Below are 24,333 nucleotides of genomic sequence, written 5' to 3' on the forward strand. Positions count from 1 at the left end.
TAAACAAACGGGTAAGATAAAGTAAAGCAAAATAAAATATAACAAAAACTGAAAATAAAATGAGATGAAACAAAACTATAATACTATACTATACTATAATATAACAAAAAAAGCAAAACAAAATTAAATGAATCAAAACTAAATATAAAGTAAAACATATAAGACAAAATTTAATTGAATTAAAATCCCTCTTAGCAGAGGCCCTGGGGGAAACTTCTGCAGAATAATTGAAATTAATCAATAAATCGGGAACTTAGAATAACTCCAGTACAGAGTAGAATTGATCAACACCCACTGCCTTCATTGGCGTATATTGACACTTTTTCTACATTGAGGCTAAAGCCTAAGTAGATATAATCAACTAGTCCTTAAATACATAACATAAATAGGGATTATTTTCTTAAATAGGGAATTTAATTAATTTAGTTCATATTCTACAGCTCCGACGGGTGGAAAATTGTTCAAAAACTATTTAAATCTAATTGGAATCTTCTCTTGTGTTTTCCAGTGGAAGGCTGCACCGACTGGTCTGTGGACTACCTGAAATACAAAGTTCTTCTGGGGGAACCCGTACGGATTAAGTGCGCCTTGTTCTACGGATACATCCGCGCTAACTACACCCATGCACAGAGCACGGGACTCAGCCTGATGTGGTACAAGAGCGCCGGGCACGGCGACTTTGAGGAGCCAATCAGCTTCGATGGCACGAGGATGAGCAAAGAGGAAGACGCCATTTGGTTCCGACCCGCAGAGCTCGACGATGTTGGATATTATTCGTGTGTTTTACGGTAAGTTTTGCATCATTTAGAAACTCTCTGGAATCACCCTTTCACCACTAAAATAACGTTTTCCAGAACTCTGTGGGGACAAATAAAGCTGTTGGTTCCGAATGAGGTCTTCCATCATTGGGTTCTATAACATAGTGGTTATCCAGAAAGTGTATTATTATTTAGCTCATAGTATATAGTCATCTTAAAGTTCTACATTTGTAAATTCTTCTTTTAATCAGAAATAAAATGGGTTAAAAGTGACCCAAAAATAGTGGAAAACCACAGAAATTGCTTAAAATGTGGGTAATGGAATTTAAAAATGCTGGGAAAATGTGTTGAAACTAGCAAAATGTGGGCATTAAAAATGGTGAATTTGGTTAAGTTGGCAAAAATAAACATAAAATGTGTTGAAAAGAGGCTAAAATTGACAATAATGGGTCAACATATGTGACATTAGGTGGAAAAGGGTTTAAACGTGCTAAAAATGTCTTGAAAGTTGAATAAATGTGCAGAAAATGCATTGAAATTTGATGGAGAAGATGCAGAAAGTGTATTAAATAACTGGTTTCACAGTATATAGTCGTCATCTTAAAGATGTAAATCATTGTTTTAATCAGAAATAAAATGAGTTTAAAAGTGACCAAAAAGGGTGAAATGGGATTTTAAAAATCACAGAAATTGGTTAAAAGTTGCTAATTACAGTGGAGAAAAACAGACAGAAAAAGTGGTCAAAAAGATTCAAAATGTCAATATTGGAACAATTACTTTAAACCAGTGGGCGCCCCTCAGCGCCAAATTACAGCATTTAGGGGCGCTTCCATCTTGCAAATATGACATCATTTGGAGCCAGAGTCTGCGCAGTAGGGTCCGACGGGAGGAGCCCTGGTAACAAGCGCCGCCTTGATGACATACGCAAGCCCAGCTACGCCAAGAACATAAGTATCTTTTAACTTTACAGTTTGACCCACATCCCATTCGTTATCATTGAGTAGGCGGGGCTTATGACCTATACTGCAGCCAGTCAGCAGCGGGAGCTCTAAAAATAAAAGCTTCACTTCACCGGGGAGTTTGTCCTGTCCATCGTTTTTACAGTCTACAGTTTAAACTGGCAAATAATAGGCACGACTAATTGTGAATGTGGTTAAATTGGCAAAAAATAAGCTTGAATAATGGTGAAAAAAGAGGTTAAAAGTGACAATAATGGGTCAACATATGTGACAGTAGGTGGAAAATGGTGGAAAGGGTTTATAAGTGGGAAAAAATGTGATGAAGAAGTGGCAGAAATGGGAGTAATGTTGAAAAATGCATTAAAAGAAAGAGATAGTGATGAAAATAGGTTAAAATATGGTAAGTTTGGTGTCGTTGCAGAAAAAATGTAAATAAAATACAAAAAAAATTGTCTCAAATTGTAAGAAATATATTTTTAGTTTCTTGAAGGCATCCAGTGGCGACCCCCTTCTTGTGTCTCCCGACCCCAAATGGGGTCCTGACCCCAACATTGAGAACCCCTGCTCTAACAGGCGAGTCATTTAATTTTCAAACCTTTTATTTTTTTGATCAAAAACGTGCAAAAAAACAAGTTTGATCTTGGGTTGGAAAGTGATTAAAACTCAAGAAAAGGTTACTTTTGGTAACTTGGGTAGATTTGAGGCTTATTTTGTTTGATTTTAAGTTAAATTTGAAACAAATCTGTTCACTATTTCATAATTCCACCAATTAAAGTATAAATTGGCCATTCTGAGCTTTATTTACAAAGACCTGCGTCATGCAATCACTTTCACTTGTCTTCAGATACACCTCCATCCGACATGTTGGATACTCACTGATTAGCTGCTGCAGTCTTTTTTTTTTTTTTTTTTTTAAAAACCGGCATTTTTTTAATCATTGCCACAAAGCCTGTGTTTGATTTCCATTTGAATCTCAGCCTCTGCATGACTTTTAACACCAATTTAAAAAAAAAAAAAAAACGATTACTTTTTATTACGTCTCCGTTCCAAAAAGTCATATTCTCTTATCTGGAATAATTAAAACTAATGGTGGAGCAAATAAAAGTTGTTCCCCACTCATGTTTTAATCCCAACCAATTAAATTATGATAACAGTTGAAATACATCTATTCAATTCCTCAGTTTTAGCAATTCATCGCTGTGTTCTTGGCTTGGTTTTGCAGTTATATTCAGTTTATTTTAACATGGATGGAAATTAGCTGAACGTTGGAAAGATACTGAGTCGAGACACGTTTGACTTCAAATAACAGTAAATCTCCACATGAACTTAAGCTTGGGAAAATAGGATGTATTCAAAAATGTAGATTTTTTTTCATATAGGAATTCTTTTTTGGAATTCACCAGAAACTGTATCATATCAAAATGTACATATTAGCATTCATGCTAAATATTACAATTAAAAAAGGGATGCAAAATTCTGGGGAATTGTTTTTTTAAAGTTGGAAACTTTTCATATGTTAGTATATAGTAATCATAAAATATGGTGAAAAGAGGTGAAAAGTGCTGAAAATGTATTGAAAGTAGAAAAAAATGTGCAGAAAAGGCATTGAAATTTGATGGAGAAGTGGCAGGAAGTTTATTATTAAGTATAGAATCATCTTAAAGATGTAAATCCTTGTTTTAATCAGAAATAAAATAAGTTAAAAAGTGACCAAAAATTGTGCAAAAAGTGGTAAAAAGGGATCAAAATGTGTCAAAGAGTTTAAACTGGCAAATAAAGGGCATGAAAAATCGTGAATGTGGTTTAATTGGCAAAAAATAAGCATGAAATGTGGTGAAAATAGGTTAAAAGTGACAATAATGGGTCAACATATGTGACATTCGGTGGAAAAGTGCTGAAAATGTCTTGAAAGTGGAAGAAATGTGCAGAAAAGGCATTGAATTTTGATCGAAAAGTGTCAGAAATGGGAAAAAATGCGTTAAATGGAGCAAAAATATGGCACGAAAAAGTGATAAAAATAAGTTAAAATATGGAAAGTTTGGTGTAGTGGCAGAAAAAGGGTAAAATGGGCTCAAATACACATATTTTGGTGGGTAATCTTTTTCCTGGAAAACTACATGTTAAAAAGTATCGGGCCTGGACATTTTTTTTGTGAAAATTTCACCCAATTTTTATTTTTTTTTATTTTTAAAAATTCAATGAATTTCAATAAATGATATCCATTAAAAGTGACTATTTTTTTAAAAATATTCCTTCTCTCTGTGGCAATAATTCCTTAGAAAAGCTCAAGCTGTTGAAGCTTCAGTCCTACATTCAGGAAGTAAATACTATTAAAGTTCAGATTCCAGATGCTTCTCATCAAATACCCGCGGCTCTCTGACTACACGTCATATCACGTGTATGTTTGCTGGTTTTATTCCAACACATTTTAGTCTATGAAGCAGGTGCTACGTGCACAGCTGGTGCTCAGTTAGGAACCCCCACACCCCCACCCCCAGTTGGCCTGTCTTCATAGAGTCAGTGTCAGAGATTAAAGAGAAACCACTCTAAAGCACGAGTGCAGTGATCACACTGAAGCTATAGCGTTTAAAGCCATTAACCTGAGGATGGTTACAGCTCCGTCCTCTGGTTCCCATTGTCTCCATTTTACACTTCATGATGACAACGTGTTGAAAACGGCAGCAATTGAATTTGTCCAATTTGACGAGTCACTCAGTCCCCCATTTTTGCTTTTTTCCTGCTTTTTCTGCAACTACACCAAACCTGCCTTATTTTTACCTATTTTTATCGCTGTTTCTTGCCATATTTTTGCTCCTTTTAATTTATTTTTGCTACATTACTCCCATATCTGACATTCATCAAATTTCAATGCCTTTTCTGCACATTTCTTCCACTTTCAAGACATTCCCACCACTTTTCCACCTAATGTCACATATGTTGACCCATGATTGTCAGACTTTTAACCTCTTTTCACCACATTTCATGCTTATTTTAGCCAATTTAACCACATTCACGATTTTTCATGCCCTTTATTTACCAGTTGAAACTAATTTTTTTCTGCTACTTTTCAGCCAATATTGACACTGATCCTTTTTACTGATTTTTCCATTTTTGTTCACTTTTAGAATATTTTATTTCTGATTAAAACATGGGTTTACATATTTAAGATGACTATATACTATAGGCCAAATAATATCAATATATTTCCTGGGTATCAGTGGATATTATTCAGACCTCCAGGCTCTGGAACCTTTATTTTGGCGGTCGTGGGCTGAAAAAATAGGTTGAGAACCACTGTAATAGAGGAACAGCCCTCGCATTATGCTAACATATCACAAAGTGGATTAGCAGAGTGTGTAGCTGAGGATCCTTCCCTGTGTGAGACGTGAAGGGTCCAGGGGAATCTGAGTGCTCAGCGCTGGAACAAATGAATCACAGCCCCAACAATAAATCATCTCTCACTGGGTAGATTTCATACTCGAGCACGCTACAACAATCCAATTCCAGCTACTATGAACTCCCTCGATGTTATTGTCTCAGAGCAAATATTGATAGAGACTTGTGTATCTGAGAACGATGCGCGTGACTGCTGAGGAACTTCAAAAGTCTCGCCTCGGGGTTCTCTGTGTGACAGTGATTTTAAAGCCTGCGCTCACGAAAAGAAAAACACCTAAACAAGCTTTTCTTTAGGACAAAGAAGCTCGAGTACTCAACCTTTTCAGCCTGTGACCCCCAAAATAAAGGTTCCAGAGACCCCACTGTAGCTGAAGGTGGTTGAACACAGAGATGAACATTGAAGAAGTCCATTATTATTAGGGCCATAGTATATAGTCATCATAAAGATGTAAATAGTTGTTCTAATTGGAAATAAAATGGTGAGAAAGGTGGTGAAATGGGATTTTGAAACCAAAAATGTCTTGAAAGTGGAAAAATCTGCAGAAAAGACATTGAAATTTGATATAGAAGCGGCAGAAAATCGACCAAAAAAGTGGTTCAAAGTGTCGATATTGGCAGAAATAAGGGGAGGAGCAGGAGTTGGGTTAATGTAATTTAAAAAGTAGGAACAATTACTTAAAACTGGCAAATAATGGGGATGACAAACTGTGAATGTGGTTAAATTGGCTAAAAATAAGCATGAAATATGGTGAAAAGAGGTTAAAAGTGACAAGAATGGGTCGACATATGTGACATTAAGTGGAAAAGTGGTGGAAAGAGTTTATAAGTGCCAAAAATGCCTTGAAAGTGTAAAAAATGTGCAGAAAAGGCATTGAAAGTGGCAGAAATTGGAGTAAAATGCGTTAAAAAGAGCCAAAATATGGCAACAAAAAGTGATGAAAATAGGTTAAAATATGGCAAGTTTGGTGTCGTTGCAGAAAAATGATCAAAATAAGCAAAAATGGTGGAAAAGGTGGTGACATGGGATTTTTTAAAAACACAGAAATTGGTTCAAAGTTGCACATTTGAATGGCCAAAGGGAAAAAGTAGTAAAAAGTGTCAATATTGGTTTAAACTGGCAAATCATTGGTGTGACAAATCGTGAATGTGGTTAAATAGGCAAAAAAACAACATGAAATACGGTAAAAAGAGGTTAAAATTGACAATAATTGGTCAACTTATGTGACATTAGATGGAAAAAGTGGTAGAAAGGGTTTTTAAGTGGTGAATAAATGGCATTGAAATGTGATGGAGAAGTGGCAGAAATGAGAGTCATGTGGCAAATGTGGCAAGTTGAGAACCCCTGATTTAGGAAACGGCTGAAAATACGTTACATAATTGACGTGTTTGTCAAAGAAACAAAAGAAATCCCCATGGTTTGAAGTGCGTTTGGTTCAGAAATGAATACAAAAGCTCCTGATGTTCCTACACATCCCGCGTTGCTCTCCACCAATGGCGTTCTGTCACTTTTAGCTCCAGGTTCTGGCTCCGGTGGTCTCCGCTGCTTTGTGGTCAGCTCGGGTTTCATAAAGTACAATAGCACAGCTCTGCAGGGACGCGTCTGCTTATCTTTGTGTGGCCGCGGTTTCTAGTAAATGCAGTGAGGAGCGTTGAAAAGCAGCAGAAACATTGGCCGACTGGGTGCAGATAAACACACTTACTTCCAATTTTCAATCATCCCATTTCTACGAGAGTCTTAATTAAAGGAGAGGTCGCTAATGGCTTTAGAGTTTTCCTTCTTTCTTTTTTTATTTGAACATTTGCAGGACACAGTGTCATTTTTGGCAGCCTTTTACTTTTTGTCTTATGGAACATACTATCCACTGCCTACTATATGCTATACATATGATGAGAATCATGAGTGTTCCCACTGAAGTATTCTTCCAATCCTCCAATACTTCTTGTTAACTTCAAAACTAATGGAAGACAAGAAGAGATGCTTTTATTTTGAAAAGGGGTTGTTTGATTTTTAGCTCAAAGCTGATCCCAGGACCATTTTACATTCCGCTCGCAATGCATCATGGGACGGTTGAGTATGACTAGTGTGCACACCGTGCAAACTTAAAAAAGATGACCGCATACAGTGCACATCCAGGTATTTCTTGCGTACTCAATTTGTTCATACTATCTAACGTGAACGCACTACATACTAATTTAGACTTCACACTTAGTATGAGTAGTATGTTCGGATGACACTTACAACACGGCATGTGTCTTATGGACAAACCTATTTCATTTTACGAGTTTCCAGTTTACCCACAACACTGATGCACACGCTACGTAAGAACCTGAGGAGAAAACGTTGTTGCTTCATTGTTGTTAATTTAAGTTGTAACAGACAGCTAGCACAGACAGCTAGCACAGACAGCTAGCACGGACACCTACCGCGGACACCTAGCGCGGACACCTAGTGCGGACAGTTAATACGGACAGCTAGCTCGGACAGCTAGCACAGACAATAGCACAGACAACTAGCCCAGACAGCTAGCACGGTCGGCAAGCACGAATGACAAGCGCGGACAGCTAGCGCGGACAGTTACTACAGACAGCTAGCTCGGACAGCTAGCTCGGACAGCTAGCACAGACAGCTAGCACGGACGACTAGCACGGACGACTAGCACGGACGACTAGCGCGGACGGCTAGCGCGAGCAGTTAGTACAGACAGCTAGCATGGACGGCTAGCACAGACAACTAGCACGGACAGCTAGCACGAACAGCTAGCACGGGCGACTAGCACGGACGGCTAGCTCGGACAACTAGCACGAACGCTAGCACAGACAGCTAGCACGGACAGCTAACAGACACCTAGCACGGACAGCTAGCACAGACAACTAGCACAGACAACCAGCACTGACAGTTAGTACGGACAGCTTGCACGGACAGCTAACAAACACCTAGCATGGACAGCTAGCACGAACAGCTAGCACGAACAGCTAGCACTCGGACAGTGACAAATGAACAAAGTCTGTGGATAAATGATTGTAGTGAACAGTCGACCACGCTCTGTGGTAGATGATGTGGGCGTGGCTAGAAGCGCTGCTACAGATAGCATCATTATTTTAATACACAAACACACGTTTGTTTTAAAAAGTTTACAAAAAACCTGAAAAGCATGATTATAGCTTTGTTAAATTTAAGTTTATGCTTTGTGAACAATGAAATCATTATGTTATTATTTATTCATTATGTTAGCACTCAGTGATGGAAATAATAAACACTATTTTGTTGTTTAAGCTCATTTATTGTTTTCGTGAATTCAGTCATAAAGGAGAATCATTTGCATTTTTTTTTATCTAGTCCCACCACTACTTTTGACAGACATCTGACAGGCCACACCCACTATCGCCATGTCAACGAAAACTCAACCATGTCTCGTCATGTTTTAGTCATTAAAGAACCATGTTTAGCTCGTTCCCGTCTTGTTATCGTTATTAAACAAAAAGGTTCATCAATGAAATAATTCTGTCGTTGACGAAAACAACAGTGGCAGGACACTTCCTGTGGTGCAGCTTGTCTTTCCTTCCATCTCAACGCTCTCTCATCCATATGTCTGTGCTTGTCACATCATTGCGTCGTTGCTCAGCTGCACTCAGAGTGTGCGCAGACACACACACACACGCACACACGCACATGACCAAGACCAACTGAACATGTCAGCGTTCTGCTCACCTGGGACTAAGAACCACGACTATGAACTCACAGGCCAGTGCTAGCACGTGCTGCTCATACTCAACATCCTCAGCATGCCCGCCCCCTTCATTCGCTCCTCTTGGTTTAACATAATCACACACACACACACACACACACACACGTCTATGTGCGTTACACACACATGTGCAGGGGGAGGTGGTCGTATATTCATATTGGATGGGAAGGCAGCAGGAAACAGAGACGTGTGTCAGATTGAGGTCAGCGCTCAGCTGTTTGGGATGAAATACCCTCGGGGGCTTCGTTGTATGTGGAGCAAAGAAGAAGAAAAAAAAACACACACATCTGCAGCAGTGGGATGTGTCACTTACTGTACGGTGACACGTTATGCATTAAACTGGGAGCAAACGTCCTGCATCGAAGCGGTAAAGCTCTCAGAGATGCTAATGCTGCACTGACAGCTGAGTTAAAGCTAACCCGTTAATGGCTAACCATGTGACGCAGAGTAGATATTGTAATTATCGCGGCGGCACCTCCGCATATCTTCCCTCAGCATGGGTGGATGGATGGTGCATTTCGGAGTGGATTAGTCTGAAGATTGGACCATCAAAACAAATCCTATCAAGACTTTCCTTGGCAGGTTTAATTAAATTAAGTGTAAGTAGGTGAGGTCATCCTATAGTGATGACTTTAAAAAGTAGCGAGCAGGGAGCTCTCTCACTGCAGGGTTTTTCATCTGCATGTGACGAGCATTCCTCTGCTGTATGTTTATATATCTATATTTTTTAAATGCACAGATGGACTCTGATGTTCATCTGATGAATGTTGCGTTCCTTCAGGGACCAGATGAACCCTATGCACTTTACTCATATATCTACATCCACGTTTGGATCCATATGTTTGTTTCAGGAGTACAGCGCGTTCCTTTATTTAATGTGTTCTTAATATTTTCTATGAAATAGAAAATCATCCCTTCACTTAGAAAATAATATCTCTGTGCTGGTACCGCCATAAACCGTTTGGTAAAAGTTCTTAAACACAAAACGGAAACGGTTTTTGAAAGTATGTTGTTCAGTTTGTTTTTGTTTGTTTGTGATTGTGTACACGATAACTTGAAAAGTTATGAACAGATTTGAATGAAATTTTCAGGAAATGTTGATAATGGGCCAATGAACAGCTGGTTCAATTTTGGTGATGTTCTGGCTACCAAAACAAAATATATAGATATATATATGCATATTGTTCCCCTCCACACTGCGGAACTCCTGTCAAACATTGTTTTAGAACACTGATGATGTCATCAACAGTGAGGTCATCAGTGTACAATCGTGTACACACACACACAAACAGACTGACCAACATACTTCCGAAAACCGTTTTCGTTTTGGAACAGTGTTTCCGTGGAGACATACGGCCGTTTTTGAAAGTCTGTGCTAAACGAGCGCAGGTTCATTTATTTATTTATTTGTAGATTTCGGTCATTTAATTATGAAAAACCATTGTTGCCACTTTTGTGCTCACAACTTAGGTTTACTAGTGCGCAAGTAGACTTCATTAGTGAAGCAAAAGGTGTCATTAGTAAGCGTTTTATGCTAATAAAAGGGCGTGGAAAGTTAATTCATTGTAAATTCAATTGGCTTTTGAAAGTATTCCAACCAGTCAGGGAGTTGGATTTGATTCTAATCCCTCCTACTTCATTTGCATTAGGTCTACTAGTACTACAAGTAGACTAAAAACACTTTTTTTTTTGTGGCATTAGTATTATTAGTCACGCAAAATCATCTACTAGTTACTAGTAGTACTTGTAGACTTAAAATACATTACTTTTGTTAGCATAAACACTACTAGTGACAGCTTGTGCTTTGTATATCTTCAGGTTTATATGATACATTATAGGTTTTATGATTCATTGATTTAATTCTCAGTTGTAGCACAAAGATTTTAAAGGACCAGCCTGATGTTATGTAGAAATTATTATGTTAGCGTACCTTATCTTAGCTTAGCATAGTTTAGCTCGCTGCTACAAATGAAAGTTTATCTCAAATACCTAAATGTGAAGCTTTGTTTTTTTTGTCTGCAGAAGTTTTGATTACTGTGGGTGGAAAAAAAAAAAAAAAAACCTCAAACCGTGACTCACGTGTTGCAACTGTAGTTTAAATGTCATTTCTAAATGTCACGCTCTATATTTGAAAAAACACTTGAAAACACACACACACACATTTCCTCGCTCATTGAAAGAACAGGTGTAGCATCCACACACTATGAATTAGTGGGATTATTGCAGTGTCAGATTATGGACAGCAGCGGCACAGGTGGATATTTTCTCATCTTTGACCTTTCCTTATCGTTTGTTGGCGCGGTGCCGTCATTCCTGGACTTATTAATGGCTTTCCTGCATGTCCACGTGGAGAGACGACACACACACACACTCTAACCGTCCCGTGTTGACTGTATTAGTATTCCCAGGCAGGAGTCAGTGGTGATCTCTCAGGAGGTGACAGTGACAACGAGCTCGTCTGGAACACTTTGTCATTCAGATGCAGTCACGGCCCGTCCAATTGATCCAGCCCAAGCTGTCACAGCCAATCAGAGGCCTTAGAATAAGGAGCAGCAGGGACACTGTGTGCCACCATGAGTTATAGATGATGTATAAAATATGAGGCTAGGCTGGTGTTTGCGTTATAGAGCAGTGGTTCTCAACCTTTTCAGCCCGCGACCCTTCAAAATAAAGGTCCCAGAGACCAGGGACCCCCACTGTACCTGAAGGTGGTTCAACACAGACATGAACATTGAAGAACAGTCATGGGGAGACAGGGCCATCTATAATATATAATATAGATGGGGTGGGGCTGCAATATCGGTATCATATCGGAAATGAAAAAGTTGTATCGGGACATCCCTAAAAATGGGTTAAAAGTGGCCAAAAATGTTGGAAAAGGTGGTGAAATAGGATTTTAAAAACCACAGAAATTGGTAAGAAGTTGCAAATTGTGGGTAATGCAATTTCAAAATGTCGGTAAAATTAGTTTAAACTAGAAAAATTTGGGCATCAAAAATTGTGAATGTGTTTAAATTGGCAAAAATAAGCATGACATTTGGTGAAAAGAGGTTAAAAGTGACAATAACGGGTCAACATATGCGACGTTAGCTGTAAAAAAGTGGTGGAAATGGTTTATAGGTGCTGGAAATGTCTTGAAAGTGGAAAAAACAATGCAGGAACAGCATTGAGATTTGATGGAGAAGTTCCAGAAATGGGAGTAATGTAGCAAAAATGCATTAAAAGGAGCAAAAATATGGCAAGAAAAAGTGATGAAAATAGGTGAAAATAGGACAAGTTTGGTGTAGTTTCAGAGAAAAGGTAAAAAAAAATGGGCTCAAATTGTTGAATAAGTATTCTTAGTTTCTTGGAGGAATCTGACGACCCCCTCCCAGTGTATCACGACCCCAAATGGGGTCCTAACCACGAGGTTGAGAACCTGTTATAGACAATCACCTATAGCGTTTCTGTTAAATGAGTCTCAGTGCAGTAGAACAATTCCCAAAGAAAGAAAAGGAAGATGCTACTGTTTATAGGACTATATATGCTAGATATCTTTGCTGCTAAAGTCATTTCCTTTGAATAATCTCGGATTTGTATTGAACCGAAACTCGCCGAGCTCCGCTTGTTGACCACCTTTTCCACCTATTCAGCAATTTTACTATGGAATGGAAGCTCACTGAAGCGTGGAGGAATTCAAATGGCATTTCCCGTAGACCTGAGACTTTGAGAAATTGCTTGGGGACCTTTGTTTTATGTTGGATATTGAAATAATTTTTTTTTTTTTTTTTTTTCCAATAATGGCGCATTGAAGTTTTACTGTCCTTAACACGACGTACCTTGTTTCATATCTTTCTGAGCTGTTTTATTGACAACAAGCAACCACGTACGAGTCTTTAGGGATCACAAATACGTCAGACGTTGCGTCTTCCTATCAGGTAATAGAGGGGTTCTCAACCTTGGGGTTGCGAGTCACTGGAAGGGGGTCACCAGATGCCTTCAAGAAACTAAGAATATTTTCTTTAACAATTTGAGCCCATTTTTGCTTTTTTTTTTTTTTTTTTTTTTAACTCTTTTTCTGCAACTCCACCAAACCTGCCCTATTTTTGCTCCTTTTTATGCATTTTTGCTACATTACTCCCATTTCTGCCACTTCTCCATCGAATTTTCTGGACATTTGTTTTGCTTTCAATACATTGTCATCATTTACGGTACAAACGCTTTCCACCACTTTTCATTGGCTGCAATTTTTTGCCACCAGAAACTGAATTTGAATCGCTATTATTTAACTTAAAAGTAACAACTTGATAGCTAATACTAGTTAATGTTAATGCTAATGCTAATGCAGGGTGACGCAGGCTAGCAACTTCATCCTCACGTGCCTTTTCTTCAGGAAATGCAAATATTCTAGTGAATTTGTTGTGTTTTTTTGTTTTTTGGGGGTTCTCACCATCCTAAAACCCACTTTCCATCCTGACCGATAGCATGTGTTCAGTTCCCCCCACGTGTCCAGCTCCGTCCACCCTGCTCCACGCCGATCTCAGGAAGTCATCAAACATGATGTCGAGCCCTTGCTATCAGATTGCAGGGCCACTGACCTTCTCTTCCTCATATCTGATGGTGTTTTTTTTTTTATATATATATATATTTTTTTTTTATCTGCCAGACAAATGTCAGAAATAGCATTCCCCAAGCACAATCTCTTTGGCTCCAGAACCAACCTTTCCAACCCGCGGTCTCTATCTCGTATCACACCCCTCCTCCTTTTTTTTCCGCCTGGACATCTGCAATACTTCTGCTGTCAATCAAACGGAGACGATGGGAAACGCACACGGCTCAGCAAAATCAAAAGGAGGGAGAGAAGAACGGTTCCAACAGGAAAACTTTATAAAGATTTCATAAAAAGTCAGGGAGCTAATCTGACATGACACATATGGGCCGCTATAGGCCTCTCAATGAATTATAGAAGTTGATTTGAATCTTCTTTTGAGTCTTTGAGACCAAATAAGCAGGGCCTATGATTTTTTGTTTCAAAGTTTTCCAAGTTTCGGCATCGTTCCCTATTTGCGTCTTCTGATCTTACTGCTATCAAACTTACAGAAATCGAATTTATGTGCTTCAGATGGGATTTCGGAATAAATAAACGTTGAATTCATGCTAAATTACTTCGCGAGAGCTCAACACATGCTAGACCCATTCAACAAGAAAAAATATTGTGCATGACAATTTGTGAATGTGGTTAAATCGGCACAAAAAAAGCATGAAATATGGTGAAAAGTGTCACGATGAGCTGTTGGTGAGGACCCAAATGCAGGGAAAGATGGAGGCAGGATGCAGGAATACCATTCTTGGAACCAGTCCATGTTTATTTCAAAATCCAAAATCCAAAATCCAAACTTAAATCCAAAAACAGGGGAGTAGGAACAGGGAGCAAGACCAGAAACACGGAAGGCGACAACTAACCTGACATCATACACACACAATGATCCCACAGCCATACTGTGTCCAGACACTCAGCTAAATAGTGGAGGAGGCCTGATTGGGAATGGGCCACACCTGGGTGAAAACACGAGGGAGCTAATCATTCACCAGCCAAGCACACAGACATCACTGAGGGGTGGAGCCACAAACAGGAATCCCTGAAACACAGACGAGAGTTAACACAAACCAAATAAACAAAGACACAACAGAAAAGAGGTTAAAAGTGACAATAATCAGTAAACATGTGCAACATTAGGTGTGGAAAAGTGGTGGAAAGGGTTTATAAGTGCTGAAAATGTCTTGAAAATGGAAAAAATGTGCAAAAAATGCATTAAAATTGGATGCAAAAGTGGCGGGAACTTTATTTTGTGCTTCATAGTCATCTTAAAGATGTAATTCCTTGTTTTAGTTTGAAATAAAATGGGTTAAAAGGGACCAAAAGTGGTGAAATGGAATTTTAAAAACCACATGAAAAGTGGTAAAAAAAAAATGGTCATGAAATATGATGAAAAACGGTTAAAAGTGACAAAAATGGGTCAAAATAGGTGACATGAAGTGGAAAAGTGGTGGAAAGGGTTTAAAAGTAGACAAAATGTGCAGAAAAGGCATTGAAATATGATGGAGAAGTGGCAGAAATGGGAGTAATGGAGCAAAAATGCATTAAATGGAGCAAAATAATAAGTGATAAAAATCGGTTAACTTAAAATATGGTTTAAAAAAAAAAAAAAAAAAAAAAAAGCAGACATGGGCTCAAATTGTTTACCAAATGGGGTTCTAACCCCAAGAACAAATAAAATCTACACGTATGAGCTAAATTAAAGTTTCCAGCTTACTCAGGACTTTATGGTAAACCTTCATCTTCTAGACAAAGTTTCTTCACTTTCTCTAAACCCAAAATGTAACATCTATCAGAAAATGTTTTCATCCCTGGTGAATGTCTAATTTGCATGTATTCTCTAATACTGCATCCCATTCAAACAGGGGAATACATGCTTTGCTACACATATTAGAATATATCCTTATACATTACACACAGCTGGGCCTGGGGACCAATAAAAAAAGGTCACGACAGGGTTCGAAGAGAATACAGTGGAGACATAATGTTTACGCTTGTTGTGAAATCAGGTTTCCAGCATAAATATGAGTTGCAGTTGTTTTGGTGGAAATGGAAATTGAGGTCCCTGAAGGCACCGGAGAAGAGAAAACCACTGAGTAATGCCTGAGTAGTGCTGTTGTCAGTTTGAGACGCGGCTCTCCATGCATGACTCGGTCTTTTTCCAGAATTAGATTTAGTTGTTTGTGCATGTGGATTGAGGAAGACTTCAGAGGAAATCTACTTCAATCCGTGTGAAGTAGACGTAAGAACTTGGTTTTAACACAGTTGGCGAATCTTGAATGTGTCATGGAGGTGATGGATGGGGCTCTTAAAATCGTCCGTTTGATGATATGAGCATGAAATCTTGCAGAAATGTTGACGGAAAAGTAGATTTTCAGAACATGGTGGGCATTTTCCAAGATGGCGGCCATACGATGTTTACCTTCCTGTATAAGCAGCCACCAGCAGTTTTAGTTTTCTTTCTTTACCAAAAGCATTCCTGATTGAAATTTTGAGAACAAGATGGCCGCCATGTAATGTTTCAAATGAAAAGTGTGTTGCGTACGTTTTTTTATTCTTTACCAAAACTTTTCCGAAATTATTTTTGATAACAGTTCAAGCTTTTTAGGAATCACACATGGTGGCTATTTGGAGAAAAGTACGTATTTGGGTATAAAAAGGTAAAGTGCAGTCACCATTGAATTTACTTTTGTGCTTCTGGGACTAAAATGTGACAGCCATTTTTCAAGATGGCCACCAAATCTTTAGCTGTGTTTCCATTACATTTTTATCGCGAAATAAAAGCGATATTCCTAAAATGCTCTTCAACAACCATACAGTAGCTCCAAAATGTTTGGACACCCGCATTTTTTTTTGAAGAAACATCGCGATGAAATGCTTAATTTCTATCCGTTCCGAATGTGGAGTAATTCAGTAACCAACCCGACATAACTGAGAAAAATTTCATAAAAATCTGTCAATTACGAACTGAGATGTGATTTTTTAAACTTTGCCAATGACGAGAGATACAAGTATGTTCTTTCTTTCTTTCGTCTTTTCATTCAAGTGTTTTCGTTGAGCTTTTGCGATACATTTCGATACGGAATATATAATATATATAAATATATTTTTTTATGTGCAATATATATTTTTTTTTTTTCCTCCAAAAATCAGGTGTTTCCGTTACCAGTTTTTATTGCAATATTTAGATTTTGCACATGTCCAAGGGTAATGGAAATGCAGCTATTGTCAGTTATCTGCATAACTGATTTTAATGATGATTCCATCATCATTCACACTTTAAAGGGTGGAAGAACTTACTATTCCCATTAATAACCATGCAGTAGATTCCACATGTTTGGACACGCAATGTTTTTAGAGAAAAATCACGACGTAATGCGCAGCTCCTATCCGATCCGGATGTGGAGTAATTCAGTAACTAACCCGACATAACTGAGTCAAAGTTCATAAAAATTCTGAACCGAGATGTGAATTTTTTCAATTTTGCCAATGATGAGAGATGTTTATATCCTTTTTCTTTCTTTTTCTTTCTTGCTTTCTTTCTTTCTTTCTTTCTTGTGTTTCCGTTGAGCTTTTGCGATACGTTTTGATAAGGAAAACGTCTGAAAAACCTCCTTCTGAAAGCCAACATTGTGATACTTCAGTATTTTTTCCAAAATTCAGGTGTTTAAATTACCATAACTGATCTTGATCAGTGGAAGAACTTTCTATTCCCAGTAATAACCATACAGTAGATTCCACATGGTTGGACACGCAATGTTTTTAGAGAAAAATCGCGATGAAATACGAACTTCCGATCCGATCCGATGAAATTCAGTGGAGTAATTAAGTAACCAACCCAACATTTTTTTTTTTTTTTCATAAAAAAAATCGGTAAATAACAAACCGAGATGTGAATTACTTAATTTCTGCCAAGGATTTTTGGATCTTTGTGTATTTGTTTTGTCATTATATGCGTTTTCTGTCATGTCTTTCTTCCTTTTTCTTTTTGGCAACATCTGAGTGGTTATGGCGCATTGCGAATATGCACAGTTCAGTGGTTAGAGCTCCTTCGTGAGGAATCATCATGTAATACAAGACGAGCTAGAAAAGGAACGACTGATAACGGGGACAGAGAGAGAGGAAGGACTGCTCTGCTCCAGCTTAGCAGACAAATGCCAGGATGTGAGACAGAGGCTAAGTAGGAACAAGTTGGCCAACAGTCAGATTGTGGGAGCTGCGGTGCTAAATCATCCCAGGCCTGGTGCTGCATTTGGCAGGTGAGTTATGAGCCGGCGCCACAGGTAGAGAACCAGTCTTCCCACAGCTTATTGTGACCTTCGCTCTGGCCATAAATAACAGAGGGAGGGTAAAACAGTGATTTAGGGTAACTGGCTCTCTTCTATCTCATATAGTGGACGAGTGAAGGCTGACACAACAGTGTGACAACACGTGATGGAGGTTATTGTGTGTGAACATTCTATAGTTTACACTCACAGAGACAACTGTGAAATAATTCCAGGTGAGGGTGAGTGATGCCTCGTGGGTTCCCAGGAAGGAAAGTCACTGCTGTAGTAAATGTTTTACTCTCGCTTCATAGCTGAGGGATTTCTCAAGGAGCTGGAAATAAACGAAGAATAATTTGGAGCCCATTTTTCTTATTGTTTTTCCCTTTTTCTGCAACTACACCAAACTTGCAATATTTTAACCTTTTTTTTATCACTTTTTTTGCCATTTTTTTCTTTCTTTTTGCTACATTACTCACATTTCTGCCACTTATCCATCGAATTTCAATGCATTTTCTGCACTTGTAAACCCTTTCCACCACTTTCCCACCTAATATTACATCTGTTGACCCATTATTGTCACTTTTAACCTCTTCACCATTTGTCACGCCCATTATTTGCCAGTTCAAACAATTTTTACTTACTAATCTTCTCATCTTCTTACTAATTTTTTTCAAATATTGACACTTTGATCCCTTTTTTTTACCACTTTTTGTGTTCTTTTCCACTTTTAACCCATTTTATTTCTGAATAAAACAATGGTTTACATCTTTAAGGTGATTATATAGCCTACTATGGTGCTAAAAACTCATTTTAAAGTCATTGTTTTCTATTCTCGTCACATATCTTGGATTCCTTTGTGCTTTTACGAGAATAACAGTTGGATGTATCATACGGCACAATGAGCTCTATGTGTTTTGATCTATTTATTTATTGATTTATCTATGTGGTCAGGAGATAAATCTACATTGCATTTATACCTTAGTGAACAAAGCAGCAAGGTCAGCCCTAAAGCATTGCAGCATCGCAAATGGAAACAAAAGAGGAAAACTATTTTTTTTATAAAAGGTACTGCAGCGAAACAAAGGACATGAATTTTTCAAACTGGAACAGTGTTCAGTGAAAATGGCTGTCACTTATTGTTTGAAACGGTTCAGTAAAAATCCACAAGGGCAGATTAAATCTGCAGCTTGTTGTAATGGCAAAGGTCCAGAGTAAAACACTCTAGTAGCAGATGATAAAGAGAGAGCTCAGGGATTATATAAAACTAAGGAGAAATGTTACAAATGTAACTTTGTAGTAGTAGAAACCTCAAACTGTCACGGAAAGGAAATGTTTTTATATTCGTGTGTGCCAACACGATTTTCTGCATTTTTTCGTGCTGCTGGACACAAACTTCTAACTCGTGTTTTTTTGACTGAAAGTTTGCAATAACAACATATTAAAACATTTTATCCAACATTATCGATGGGCCACTTTCAAGCTGGGACATCGGCCTATCTTATTTCCAGTCAGAAAAACACACAAAAATACACAGAAACACAACATTACAGAAAATTACATAAAAACATAAAAATGTATAGTATTATAATCAAAACATGATAGTAAGAATTACTCAAAATTGGAAAAGACAAGAAAACAAAAAATTACGACACAAATTTACAAAACGACAACAAAAATACACAAAACGACAACACAGAAAAATATTCGAAACAATTTCAGAAAGACACACAATGACTCCTAAAACATACACCATTACAGAAAAATTCACAAAGCAGCAAAAAAATATCAGAAAAATATTCAAAACAATTCCAGAAAGACACAAAATTACTCCAAAAACCCACAAAATTCCAGGAAAACAGTCACAAATGCAACACAATTACATAAAAACATAAACATTTCTAGTAATATCAACAAAACATGAGATTAAAAATATGCAGAATTAGGGAAAAATACTAAAAAAGACAAGAATACACAAAATGACTACACAAACGTTCAAAAATATACAAAATGACAACAAAAATACACAAAAAGACAACACGAATACACAAAACCAGTTCAAAAATATACAAAATGACAACAAAAATACACAGAAAAATATTCAAAACAATTCCAGAAAGACACAAAATGACTCGTAAAACATACACAATTACAGAAAATTACACAAAACCACAAAACATATCAGAAAAATATTCAAAACATTTCCAGAAAGACACAAAATGACTCGTAAAACATACACAATTACAGAAAATTACACAAAACCACAAAACATATCAGAAAAATATTCAAAACAATTCCAGAAAGACACAAAATTACTCCAAAAAAAACACAAAATTCCAGGAAAATACTCACAAATGCAACAAAATTACATAAAAACATAAACATTTTTAGTAATCTCAACAAAACATGAGATTAAAAATATGCAGAATTAGGGAAAAAGACAAGAATACAAAAAATTACTACACAAATATACACAAATTTTGGTCCATATTGCTCAGTCCTAAATACAAGGATTGATTTATTTTGCAAGAACTTAGTTAGATTGTTTAGTATTTTGTCTGAGGTAAACCTTACTCATCTCTATTTAAATGCTAATGACACCCTGAAGATAAGATTGTTATTTATGCGGCGCAGGTCAGCACGTTGTACTAAATCTCCTTGGGATAATTACCCACTGGGGGGTTTATTTCATCAACCGGTATCGACACAGAGACCCTTTGACCCCCCCGTGACGTTTATTTCTATTGACGAGAAGCAACAATCGGCTGTTGTGAATAATCAGCAAGCGTTTGATCATCTAATTTATCAGAGGGAGTTATTGTAATTAAGAGATTCATTAAGTTAGCTCATTAATTTCCCCCACAGGTGCCCTGGATACTGCAAAAAGGCTTCACAATCAATTCCACGGCCTGTTATTTAATATCAGGTGGAACAGTAGTGGAGTCAAAGCCACTGCTGCTCTCAGTTTTTAGTTTTATTATATTTAATTATTTAGAATTAGCATGCGCAGAATGACATTTTATGTCTCAAGTTGTCTCCATGTATCCCTCAGCAAAGTCCAGTATTATGCTCCATTTGCTCAAAGAAGCCCAAAAACATAGTATTTGAGGTTTATTTCCCCAAACTAGCCTGGTTGTTTTGGGGCCTGAATGCATATTCATGAGTGGGCGTGTCTATAGACGCAGACTTCATGCCTCGCTCTTGTAGAGCGATTTTCTTTTGCGATCCACACACTCTTGTTATTGTTTTCAGCCAAAAAACTGCACTTTATAGTAAAACTCATGACTATTTAAGCGACTATTGTGATTGTGAGTCCTTAGCGCTGCATCAGGGTGTGTGTTTATCACAGCATAGCAGCAGCGGAGTCAAGCAGCCGTTTCAAACACTCACCGGAGTGTTAAGTTGCTGAGTCACTTTCTTGTCCTCACAGGAATGGTGATAATCATTTGTTTTGTCCAACCGCTGCATCGCATTGGGTCACAAACACATCAGCTCAGGTCAAAGGTGATATGAAGTGATGTAACGGCTACTAAAAATGGAACTGCTTCCTTTTGTGTATGCAGCTTTACATATATGACAATTAAGTATAATGTATATTCGATATTAAACCGCAGTGTTTGTTTTAGCTGTGAGGTAGCTTGAGAGGGAGGAGCTCACATTTTTATTGGGTAGGAGGAGTCTGGATTGTCAGGAGGAGGAGGTTCCACCTTATGACGTCATAATGGGGGAACAATCCAACTCGCCCATTTGGAGCTGACTCCAGGGAGGAAGGAAACAGAACTTTTTCAACTTTGACCCTCTGAATGACGCTAAAGGAATGTATATCACTGCAGCAAAAGCATTTAAAAGTAATTTTTTTCATAACACTGCCCCTTTAAATGGATCCTCCACTGTCGTTGAAATGTAACTATTTGGAGATCTATGTTTAAAAAAAAAAAAGCATTATTTTGCACTATATTCATTTTATTTGGGACTACTTCACAGTTTTAGAGCCTGTGTTCCTCCATCTTGAAATCACTTGATTGATGTTGTCACACACATGGAGAAGTGGCAGAAATGGGCGTAATGTAGCAAAAAGGCACTAAAAGGAGCCAAAAAAAATTTAAAGTTTGGTGTAGTTGCAGAAGAAAGGTAAAAATAAGCAAAAATGGGCTCAAATTGTCCAAAAAAATAAGTTTTTTTTTGAAGGCATCTGGCGACCCCCTCCCAGTGTTTTGTAACCCCAAAAGGGGATCTGACCCCAAGGTTGAGAAACCCGTGTTTTAAAACTGTTACGTAGTCCCATTTTTTAAAAGGTTGTAAAACAAATAGTGCATAATAATGTGTTTTGTTACGCATCGATCTACTAATAAGTACATTTAGAAGACTTTAGGCCAGATTGGTTAAAAAGAGTGGAGGATCCCTTTAACGGGTGGAGATCAAACACCGTGGTGATGGATGTGGAAGGTTGGAAAGACGTTGTAGGACAAAGTGTTGGCAAACGTCATCGATCAATAGTGTGCACCACTCTCTCCTTCTCACTATCTGTGTTTCCCAGAATGTTGAACATAAAGGACTCGTGGGATCTTATTTGCACAGGTGTTCGTCTGCTACAGGTATAGTCGAGGATAATCTCTCCCATCATGTCCCCATTTACATCCATCCATTCTTCTGAAAACAGAACTTACTGTACAGGGAGGAGGTTAGTGCATCCTAAGGGCCAGTGGTGGGGGTTGTTTGCAGACGCACACTTTGCTAATCCGCGACACAGCTAATACTTTGTAATTATGTACGGATTTAGCATATTTTGTAATTGTTTGCCTGCTTTTTCCATTTGTGTAACCAGCTTTATTTAGAAAATCTGCCACGAGAGTTTCACTAAACGCTGCTGCCAAGTCAAGGTTTTAACTGACCTGGATTCATCACTGGAGACGCAACATTTAAAACAAAATCAAACGAATTGCAAAATAACAGAGAAAAATAGAGAAATACAGAAAAATCACAAAAAGTTGACAAAAATACACAAAACGACAACAAAAAATTCCTAATAACTTACAAAATTACATTTAGAATGAACAAAAATAACAGAAAAATTTACAAAATGCACAAAATGTCAAAGAAAATGTACAAAATTCATGAAAAATATAACATTACAAAGAAAATACTGAAAAATACACAAAAGCATAACAAAAATACACAAAACTACAACAAAAATGTAAGTGAAAACATGCAAAATGTCAACAAAAGTACACAATTCCTAATAACGTATAAAATGATGACCAGAATTCACAAAAATAATGTTAAAATATACAAAATTACATGGAAATACTGAAGATGCCTTAAAAATAGAAAATGACAGGAAAAATCACAAAAACATAACAAAAACACACAAAACAACAACAAAAATGTCACTAAAAATATACAAATTGACTACAAAATGTCTAAGAAAATGTACAAGTTAATGAAAAATATATAACATTACGGATGTCAACGAAAGTACACACAATTCCTATTAACTTATAAAATGACTACCAGAATTCACAAAAATAATATAAAATTTTTTTTCTAAAAAATAAAGTGAAGTTGCCTAAAAAAAATGATAAAATTACAGAAAAAAATCACAAAAAGATAACAAAAATACACACAACTATGACAAAATTGTTAATCTACACATGAGCCTGTGTGGGAAACATTAGCGAGGATCCACAACTAGATCAAGTAGTAAAATATTAATGTTTCAACCCTATTTGTAGATGAAAACCTCACATCGTATCTGAGCCCAGGCAAGCATGTAACTCCAAATATTACATTTCACACCTTTTTCTCTTCTGTTATGATGTTTTTTTATTCTTTTACGCTGCCTGACAAGTTACAGCACATTGATTGTTGCAATTATCTGCTCGTGTGTCTTCAATGTGTGTGATGTGTGCTTTGCTCTGGGAAATCAGAAACCTGTTGTTACCACCTTTTAGAAAGAATTGATAGAATCTGTGTAAACAACCGTTATTACTTTGTGGTTCCTAATAACTTAATAAACAACTACCAGAATTAATAAAAATAACAGAAAATTATACAAGAAGACGACACAATACACAAAATGCCTACAAAAATATACAAAATTACTGAAAAATACACAAAATGACTACCAGAATTAACAAAAATAATGGAAAAAATTACAAAAAAATACTTTAAATGTCTGGAAATATACAAAATTAAAGAAAAACACACAAAACCTTTACAGGAATACACAATATGACTACAAAATTAACAGAAATAACAAAAAACACAAAAATATACGGCAAAAATGTCAGTGAAAATATTGAAAATAACAATGAAAATACACAAAATTCCTAATAACTTACAAAAATGACTGCTAGAATTAACAAAAATAATGGTAAAATGCACAAAATAACAGCAAAATGCCTATGAAAATATACAAAATTTGGGAAAATACAGTAAACACAAAATGACTAGAAAAAAATAGTAAAAATATGAAAAATGTCAATGAAAGTACATTTAATTCCTAATAACTTATAAAATGACATAAAAATAACAGGAAAATATATAAAAAGACAACAAAATACACAAAAAGACTACCAGAATTAACAAAAATAATGGAAAAATAAACAGAATTACCCAAAAATACTTAAAATG

At 37.1% G+C, this 24,333-nt stretch overlaps 1 protein-coding gene across 1 annotated transcript in view; it reads left to right on the forward strand.

The window, feature by feature from the left end:
• Window positions 1-24,333, forward strand: part of LOC114476221 (interleukin-1 receptor accessory protein-like 1) — a 316,582-nt gene that overhangs the window by 85,983 nt on the left and 206,266 nt on the right. The window contains exon 3 of the mRNA XM_028467582.1: window positions 509-788. Within this exon, the coding sequence (XP_028323383.1) occupies window positions 509-788 (280 nt within the window). The remainder of the gene's footprint in view (window positions 1-508; window positions 789-24,333) is intronic.

The sequence above is a fragment of the Gouania willdenowi genome, chromosome 2 (assembly GCF_900634775.1).
Source record: "Gouania willdenowi chromosome 2, fGouWil2.1, whole genome shotgun sequence".
In the NCBI taxonomy this organism is placed as follows: Eukaryota; Metazoa; Chordata; class Actinopteri; order Blenniiformes; family Gobiesocidae; genus Gouania; species Gouania willdenowi.